The following is a 9,829-nucleotide window of genomic DNA, read 5'->3' on the forward strand; positions in this document are numbered from 1 at the left end:
GCTTTTGCAATGACATGTCTATTATTGTATTCATAACTAATATTGTATGCAAACAAATTTATTCATGAGACTTTTACATGGTTAATCTTCTTTTAACAATCCAATTCTAAATTCATCTTCCTTTTTTTAGAATAGATTGTTTATGTTTTATTCTAAATTGCTAGTGCATAATTTTATTGGCAAAAGGCATATCATCAAGTTTCTCAATTTAACACAATGAGAGCTCTCTAGTGGTCATAATCGCTTATATCAAGTCACTAGTTACCAAGAAAAATATAGAATTTAAGAAAACTTAAATAACCAATTACAAGTGAAATCATCCAAACCGATAAATATTGAAGCAAAATTTAAAAGAAACAAACATTTTGTTGAAGATTATTATAAAGCTTTACTTATTCTCCAATTCAATGGTGTTTTAGAGTAATAAGGTGTTTGGTGCCTTTCTTGGGTGGATTGGATCAGATTCCGAGCGTGCCAGTAGCTTTATCTAACACTACAAAAGAACTCTAAATTGGATGTATCTTCTAATCAAACGAAAGTGTAAAGGACATAAAAGAGCCTAAAGTTCGTTGCGGAATCTAGATGACTGATTATAACTACACTGTGACATTGCTTAAAAAAGAGAATTCAAAGGTAAAAAGTTGTTTGCATTGTATTGAATGAGATTGTTGGCATAATTGGAAGACTAGATCTAGAACTTACAAGTTGAAAGTTGATCAAAATGACTAAACTAAGGCTATAGAATAGCTAAAGCCCGTAATTTGAGAATTGTTTGAATTCCATTAGGATTGAGTTTGATTTGATTTCATTTTGTTGCATTGGTTTGAGTTGGATCCTGTTTCCTTCGTTTTCTTTACTTTAAATACTTCAGCTGATGGTGCTCATAACCGCTACGCCCCACGTACTTGTTCCCACTAACCCAAGTCTCCCAACTAGTTCCTTCATGCGATGGCTTCTGTTTCTTCATTAACTGCCCACGTTCCCACTTGCCACGTCTCCTGTATTCAAGCTTCTCTAACACTGGTCTGTGGGGTGTGTTTGCCGCTTCTCTTTAAACTCTAACTTTCCAATTCTTAATTCCACTTCCTTTTTTAGAACAGATTGCGTTAGCTTTGTGTTATTCTAAATTGCTAGTCCATAATTTTATTGGCAAAAGTCAAATCAAGTTTCTCAATTCAACACATTGAGCCCTCTACTGGTCATAGTCGCTCATATCAAGTCACTAGTTACCAAAAAAATATAGATGTTAAGAAAAGCTAGATAACCGATTCCAAGTGAAATCACCTAACCCGATAAATATCGAATCAAAATTTAAAAGAAACAAACATTTTGTTGAAGCTTGTTATAAAGCTTTACTTATTCTCCAATTCAATGGTGTTTTAGAGTAACAAGGTTATTATAAAGCTTTACTTATTCTCCAATTCAAGACTGCAATTCCCAAATTAGCTGAATCCCAAAAAAGCAAGTAAGTGAATAAACAGCGAAAGGAGCATGGTATTTCTTCAGGAAAATTGCTTGTAAAACTATCCAACTTGACCAGCAAATACAATGACCAGAGCAACAAATACAACCCAATGTTCAATTACTTGCCTTTTCCTCTCCTAATGGTATCAATAACTCCACCTCCCGTGAGTAAATGGGTGGTCCTTTATGCAGGGTTATGACCGAAGCTCCGATGAAGGAAGCAAGAGTCCCAAGTATCTTTGCTATGCACCGTAACAGAACCCAACTTGAAGAAACTGAACACTGTTAAAATATTGTATTCTCCTAATTAAAGCCTATTGAAAAGTTTCCATGTCATTTTTCTAACAAGTAATTCAAGTAACTGAATTACGAACCTTTTTCAGTTTCTCTGGTAAACGAAGTCTTCCTTTCTTCACTGCAAGAACTATTGGAAAGTCTTGGAATGAAGATTTATGTTTTCCCACCTATCGTTACTTTATAGGTGTAATACTTTTAGTTTCTCTGACTGTATAAATATCAAACTTCCCTCCATTAATAAGATAACCGTTTATCATATTTCTCTCTCTCTCTCTTAAATCTCCTTATCTCTCTAAGATGTTATCACAGCAACTGCTAATCTAGAATCGTCTTCTCTATTCTTCTTTTTCGTTCACCCTGACTAAACCTAGATATCTCCATGTGGCTCTCACCTCTCAAACCAATGGTGGAAACAAGAGTTGTTACGATTCAACATCACAGGGGAACAAATTAAATAGATCTGGTGAAAATGATGACGACAAGAAATCTAACATTTCATTCGATCCAACAGAGGAGGAGATCTAGAGCTCGCCATTCATAAATCATTTATCTAATGATAATCGAGGAATCATTCTAGTTACTGGACTTTTAGCTAGAAATAGCGATGACATAATGTAAAGTCATTCTATGATTCATGTGTACAAAGCAAAGAGGAAGCTGATGTTCATCATAGAGGATGATCTAAAACCACCAAAATCAGCAATAGATTATAAGAGATGGTGTGCACTTGATAGTTTAGTGTTCTCATGACAAATAAATTCAATGGAGAAAGATGTAGCACTTTGCTTCATGTATGCAACTTCTGCTCATGCACTTTGGAAGGAAGGAGAACAATGATTTGCATAGAAGAATGGCCTCCAATTGTTTCATCTGAAACAAGAACTCTACGAGATTATTCAGGGAAGTCTCACTATATCCGCTTATTTTCTAAGGCTTAAACGAATTTGGGATGAAATAATAGTTTACAGCCTTCTACTCCTTGTACTTGTGGTGAATCTAAACAAATTTGGTTAAAAAATATTATTCTGTCTATTCGCATTTGGAATTGCTTTTTAGGAGTCCAAAAACTTTTTACATGTGATATGAGTATAGAAAAACTGTAAAAATCTTATTTCCGACAGTATCAAATGCAATGAGATGAAATAAGTAACAATATTCCAACTGAGTTTGACGTTAGGAACTAACTAATTGTTTAGGCAACTGGCAAATTAGTTATTCAACGAATAACTGAAAAGGTTAGCAGCACAAGCGTGTATCTTTTCCTATTTTCTTGGCGTTTCAAAAAATCCACATTTCTGTTGAATTTTGATTGGAATGGTAATAGATCAATGTTCTTTAACTAATATGATTACTCGGTTTGAGGCTAGTCAAGCACACCGAGATCCACTAATATTTACCGGGTATTACAAACAACAAACAATAAGCAGGGACTCCTAAATTAAATAAATCCCAAATATAAATATAGATATAAATATTATAAATTCTGGTTGCATATAATTGGTGATTGTGAATTTTTCACTAAAAGAAAAGCATTAACTGTGGAAAAGTTTTCTATGCAAATAAATTACTGGCTCATTGTACAACATTTTCTTTAATTGAATTTCAATTTTATAAAATCTCTTATTTATAGATAAATAAGATAATAAAAGACTCAATTATTCTTCTTAGAACACAAGGTGAAAAAAGAAATCCTAAATTATAAGCTTCAATTGGATTCCCTTTTTCAAATCATTTGTTTCAGACAGTGTCTTAATAATTTGATGAAGTTTCTTTTTGTATTTTATGAGATGAGGCTCTTTAATAACAAATATTATTTTCAAAAGATAAAAATACTTTTCATTTAAAAATACTTTCCAAACAAATTTATCGATAAAATAAAACAGTTATATGTATTTTGACGGGTTGTTTATACATGTTTTAATAACATAGTAAGCATTTTATACAGTTTTTTTTTATTTGACAAGTTAAATAACAATAAAACAATATGTTTAAATTTTCTGTTAAATATAAATAAAATTGATCTGGTTTGACAACGTTGAAAATAAAATTGGTGTTGTTTAATTACATAAGAGGTAAAATTACACTATTTCATATGATAGAGATAAATCTACAATTTTCTAAAAATGTCAATCCAAATTTGCACCTTATTCCAAACATAAATAATAAAATTTTGTCATTAATATTTTAATGTGAAATCATTTTGGACGCAAAAATAGCACTACATCAAATAATATTAGACTCGTAAAAGTATATTGTTATCTGGATCCATTGGTGGAGGCCAGGTCCGTATGAGGAGTGAGTATAAAAAGTTCCCTTGAATAGGATAGGGTTCCAAATTTAAAGAGCCCAACTTTTTTATTATGCAATATATATCTAAATAAATTATTTTTAATTTTATTTATTTTAATAAAAATATCAACTTAACTGTTAACTTAAATCAAGTTAACATCGTTTGTTTAGAGGGAAAGACACGAAAGAATTGCGTATTTTTTAAAGAAAAAGACCAAAATTCAACGAAGAGTACCTAGCTGGACGATTTCTACTCTATTATCAGTAAATACCTTTGCTATTTGATCTTCCTCTCAAGTCTCAAATTCTTTAATAAATTGGGTTATTGTTTTTTTATTGTTAAAAAAATTTGAGATTGAAAAGGAAATTCCAAATATAAACTTGGCATTGTTGAATTTTTCAAATTCTTTGGAGAGTGGAACAAAATTTGGTTTTGAAAGTATAATTAAAGAGTTAATTATATATAGATGCTATGTGGTTTCGCTAATTTACAGATAGATACGTGTGGAGTTGAAGTTATTTAAAGAATTTTTGTCTAGAGATATAAAGAGATTTATCAACATTTTGATGTTTTTAAAAGACGTGGATTATTTTTTTAATACAATTATTGCATATAGGATTTTGTTGACTATTCATGTGTGTTGCCTCTACAAAAAGAAATTTTTCAAAATTGAAGCTATTAAAGTTTTATTTGCGATCTACAATGTCATAAGAAAAATTTAATGGACTGGTGTTGATACCAATTATCTCTTGGAAAAAGTAGAATATACAGATTTGATTGATGATTTTGTTTAAAAAAACACACCTTTAAAGAATAATACTTTTATAAAAAAAAGTTTACATTGATTTGAAATTATATTGAAATGTTACCATCAATGTAATTTGAGTATTTTAGTGTTTAATTTTGTAGAAACATTTGAGCATCTTCAGGAGCTTTTTAGTTGCACTCATGAGTTAAAATTTGAAGAGATAGTTAAAAAAATCAACACCAATAACCTTTCAGTAACTACTCAAATCACTAAAAGTCTCTCTATTATTAATGAGCTCTTAGCGCCGTTTATTTCATTTTTTATTAGTAATTTACTATTGAATTGTCACTCTCCCTTCACTATTGGTAAATATAATAATACTTAATAATTTTAACTATTGTTAAGTATAATTGGAGATAATATGTTTTAATCACTTCTCAAATTACTAAAACTCCGTTGTTTATATTATTTTTAGAGGGTGAACTAAGTGGGGTGTTTGGTTACCTATTTTTCACATCATGTTTATCTTTCATTTTTAGAGTTTTATGTGTTTGGTTAGACACTTCTTGTTTACTTTTTATAGCTAAAATTAGCTTTTTACAAAAGAAGGGAATTTCTGTTTTCTAGAAAATCAGTTTTTTTTAAGAGCAAACCGTAACAACAAACAGCAACAGCAAATAATCAAATAGGTCTAAACATCTTTTTGAGATGCTCCTATTATATAAAATTATTAAAAACAATTTAATGAATAGAACCTAATTTTTTCATTTAACATTGGCCGTGATGGAGGCAGAGGGGGCTGGGAGCACCGATGCTTCCATGACTATCGGAAATCACTATTTATAAGGGTATTTCCGTAGTAGAGAATTGATATGCAATGCGAGATGCTATTCTCTTTGCTTCGCGACATGGGTTGGATCTGATTAAAATTGAAAGTGACTGTCTGCAGCTGATCAACTGTCTCACAGGCATGAATTGTCATATTTCTGCTTCCTGCTCAGCGATTGTGCAAGACATTTTTCATCTCTGTCAGAGTTTTTCTAAATATGTTTTTTTGTTTTTTTTGTCAGAGATTATAATTGGACGGCTCATAATTTAGTATCAAAAGCTCTTAGTAATGCTCTTTTTGTTTTAGATTGGAACTTGCTATATTGCTGGTTTATGGAGAATTCTTTAACTTTCATTTGGTGATTTATATATGTCTATTGTTGGTGTTAAAAAAAAATTGATTGGACTCCAATAAATAAAATTTGGCATTTTTGTTTATTTTTAAATAAATTGTTTTGAAAAAGGTAAGAGGAACATAAAGAACCTAGTTAATATACATTGAATTTAATTTTTGCATTTTAAAAGTTCAATAATAGACTCCACCGTGGTGTGAGTCCAAAATTACTTCTCAAATGTTAAGGGTAAATTACACCTATGGTCATTTAACTTTATCCATTTTAATATTGTGGTCATTGAACTTCAATTCTTAACGATATGAACACTAAACTTTACATTTTTTAACACCGATTAGTCACATAACTTTAATTAACTCCTCAAAATGACCGTTAACGGCCGCAAAATGAAAATATTCAAGAATTAAAGTTGTTCAGAACAACATTTACCATGAAACCACGTTTTTTATTTTCCAAAGTCAACTTCTTTAGAGATTTCTCTCTCAAAATTCAATACATCTCCTAACCAAATAACACACCTAAATGATCTTAAAACGAAAATTTTCGAGAATTAAAGTTCCTTAGAAATCATTAACTCTTCGAATTTTCTTATTTTGAGGTGTTTAGTGGCCACCGGTGTTAAAATAATGTAAAGTTCAGTGATTATTCCGTTAAGAATTGAAATTCAGTAGTGATAATGTTAAAATGTGTAAAGTTCAGTGGCCATTGGTGTAATTTATCCAATAAAACTTTGCATTTTTTTACCCCAGAACTAAATTGTTTTGACAAAGGTAAGAGGAACAAAAAGAACCTAGTTCATATACATTGAATTTAATTTTTGCATTATAAAAGTTCAATAATAGACTCCACCATGGTGTGAGTCCAAAATTACTTCCCAAATGTTAACTGTAAATTTCTATTTTATCCCAAAAGAAAATTAAATATCCTGAAATCTAGGAATGATGACAAAGTTTGCAGCAGTATCATTGGAACTCGTAAGTGGCAAAACTGCAATTTCGTAGAAAGACAAGGGCAATATGGGTTTTTCAATGTTCATTTTAGTACGAAATAAGATGTGGTGTTGAGCGCATTGATTAAAGCTCGAAACTTGAAACCGAAATTCTCACACACCACACCACACCAACATCAATCTTATACCCTCTCTCTGTCCAGTCCCACACCATAACTCTTCCTTCTTCCTTCTTCTTCTCCTCCATTCATCAAACACAAATAAATAACTCTCCATCTTCTTTCCTTTTCTCCTATGGCGGCTGCACTCTCCGCCGCGGCTGTCTCCAAGCCTTTCTGCTATGTCCTTCCCTCCAATTTCCTTCGAAACTCCATTTCCTCTCCTCCGCACCAATCATGCCCCAATTTATTTCTTAAAGGTCGGAGGAAGTCTAGCCTCACCATATGCTTTGTCCTCGAGGATGCTAAACAGAGTGCTCCGGTGGAAAATCCGGTAGGAAAAGAGGCTGAGGATGTCAATTACCAGATCTTGACGCCTCTTGTGACGGAGAGATTGGCTCGGAAGAGATCCGAACGGTCTACTTATTTCGTTGCTGCTGTGATGTCTACTTTCGGTATTACTTCCATGGCTGTTTTGGCTTGTTACTACAGATTTTATTGGCAAATGGAGGTACTCATTCTTCTTATCTAGTTCCACAATTCTGATTTCATGCGTTTTTTTCATCTGAATTTTGATTGTTTTTGTTACTGCGTAGGGTGGAGAAGTGCCTCTGGCTGAGATGTTTGGCACATTTTCGTTATCTGTGGGAGCTGCTGTAAGTTCCGTTTTCTTCTTCATTAGTGCTAATTGTTTCTCATCTATGGCAATTGCTCTTTATTTATCGAATTAGGAGTTGAATTGAGTAGCGAATTCTTCATCTCATCTCAGGTTGGGATGGAATTTTGGGCGAGATGGGCTCATAGAGCTCTCTGGCATGCTTCTTTGTGGGATATGCACGAGGTATTACATTTGCTGATTGGCTTGGAAACGCAATTAACCAAACAAACTCTTTGATTAGCTCATTATTAGCTTAGTAGTAGTAAGTGTGAGTTTTAATTGAGAAATCTTGTTTGATTGCAGTCTCATCATCGACCTAGAGAAGGTCCATTTGAGCTTAACGATGTATTTGCAATCATAAATGCAGTCCCAGCTATTGGCCTTCTCTCTTACGGCTTCTTCAATAAAGGCCTCTTTCCTGGTCTTTGTTTTGGTGCTGTAAGTTCTTTTCTCGCATCAATGAACTAAGCATCAAAATCGTTCTAAAGTTAACAGTCATAATCTAACTAGAATTTAAGGTATCAATTCAGTATTTAAATTGATAAATTTTTACAAATTGATTTAAATAGACTCATTTTAATATAGTATAATTTAAAATTTGGACTAGAAACTATTTTGACTCTCCATGTATTATTAAACTCTTTTTAATCTCTCTAGTATCTTCCTTGATGTGATTTTGTTTTCCTTGGTTTACGGATCATTAGCATACTTTATTCACCGGTCGTTCTTAAATTATCACTAATTACAATTAGCGTTTCACAATGACTGATTTGCCCCTGTTTAACTCTTGTGTCCACTCTTTGTCTTGGGGCAGGGCCTTGGAATTACTGTGTTTGGAATTGCCTACATGTTTGTCCACGATGGTCTTGTTCACAAGAGGTTCCCCGTGGGACCCATTGCCAACGTGCCTTATTTCAGAAAGGTAGCGGCTGCCCACCAGGTACATCTTCAGCCGTTGGATCATTGTTTTTTAATATTATATTAACGGAAAACAGAAAATAACCACCACAATTTCTTCTCTTCCATTTTTTAAATTTTGTATTATAGCTCCATCACTCAGATAAGTTCAGTGGAGTCCCATATGGCTTGTTTTTGGGACCAAAGGTGCGCTTTTGTTTTAATAGTATTGTTCTCCATTTTATTATTTTTAATGAGTATGGAAAATTGAGAAAAAAATTATTATGTGTGGTCCAGGAACTTGAAGAAGTTGGTGGCTTGGAAGAATTGGAAAAAGTAATTAATCAGAGAATAAAATCATATAACCGAAGCTAATAATGGGATCACTTTGGATCATGGGATAACAAACAATAGAATAGATTTTCTGTTGATTTAGTGTTATTTTTCCGTAGATGGAAAAGGTTATAATTCGAAAAAATTCAAATTTATTGTGGGAAATACATCTAAGAAGTACTCAGCCCAGCCCCTGAAATGATCACGATACTTCCTCTTTTCTTTTTTTTTCTTTTTTTTTTCTTTTTGGTATAAATTTTGTAAAAGTTGTGTGCTTATACCAATCTCAAATTGTAGAAGTAGATCATGTAAAAAGAGGAAATAAAATTTCATTCCATTTTATGCTTTTTAATCTTGCTACTACTACTCACATGAAATTGGATTCATTGTTTGTAACTACTTTTTTTTTTCTTCTAATTCTAAATTCTATTGGAAATAAAATGTATTTGGGAAAATTTTAATACACTTGCTTTTGCTTTTAGTAGAAAAATCAACTAATATCTACTGCCAGCTAATAAGAACAGATAAACCAAACGGGTCTTAAAGCAATTTCAATAGGGTGACATGATTGTTTAAATTGTCAAATTTAGTTAACCATTTAAAGAAGGACTATTTCAACAAGGTGATACAGCTCTCTAAAATATATAGCTAATCAATTTCACTAGCTATTTCAATTTTTCTATCCACCCTTTCTCTTTCTTCTTTGTTCTTGTTTTCTACTTTTTTTCCTTTTTTTTCTTTAAATTTTTAATAATCAAATCGAGAGTCCAATAGTTAGCATGGTTGGACGGATGCAATCTAGCTGAACAGAGACCGAACAGGGGCAAACTCGACTCGGCTCGAGAATTTCGGAG

General features: G+C 32.2%; 1 protein-coding gene across 2 annotated transcripts; it reads left to right on the forward strand.

The window, feature by feature from the left end:
* Positions 1 to 7,052: 7,052 nt before the first annotated feature.
* On the forward strand, positions 7,053 to 9,322 carry LOC136224774 (beta-carotene 3-hydroxylase 1, chloroplastic-like). Of its 2 annotated transcripts, XM_066013196.1 has the most exons (7): positions 7,055 to 7,598; positions 7,684 to 7,743; positions 7,857 to 7,928; positions 8,049 to 8,183; positions 8,560 to 8,685; positions 8,793 to 8,849; positions 8,940 to 9,322. In XM_066013196.1, exons 1-7 carry the CDS (start codon positions 7,224 to 7,226, stop codon positions 9,015 to 9,017), a joined length of 903 nt encoding a protein of 300 aa, XP_065869268.1. In that variant the 5' UTR covers positions 7,055 to 7,223; the 3' UTR covers positions 9,018 to 9,322. The 2 variants fall into 2 exon arrangements, with proteins under 2 accessions (XP_065869274.1, XP_065869268.1); XM_066013202.1 differs by lacking the exon at positions 8,049 to 8,183 and having other exon boundaries at positions 7,053 to 7,598.
* The last annotated feature ends 507 nt before the right edge of the window (positions 9,323 to 9,829 follow it).

Source organism: Euphorbia lathyris, chromosome 1 (genome assembly GCF_963576675.1).
Source record: "Euphorbia lathyris chromosome 1, ddEupLath1.1, whole genome shotgun sequence".
In the NCBI taxonomy this organism is placed as follows: Eukaryota; Viridiplantae; Streptophyta; class Magnoliopsida; order Malpighiales; family Euphorbiaceae; genus Euphorbia; species Euphorbia lathyris.

Coding starts and splice junctions, on each gene's coding strand:
- LOC136224774 (XM_066013196.1), top strand. CDS start 7,224: ATGGCGGCTGCACTCTCCGCCGCGGCTGTCTCCAAGCCTTTCTGCTAT. Junction 7,744..7,856: donor CGTTATCTGTGGGAGCTGCT/GTAAGTTCCGTT, acceptor ATCTCATCTCAG/GTTGGGATGGAATTTTGGGC. Junction 7,929..8,048: donor CTTTGTGGGATATGCACGAG/GTATTACATTTG, acceptor GTTTGATTGCAG/TCTCATCATCGACCTAGAGA.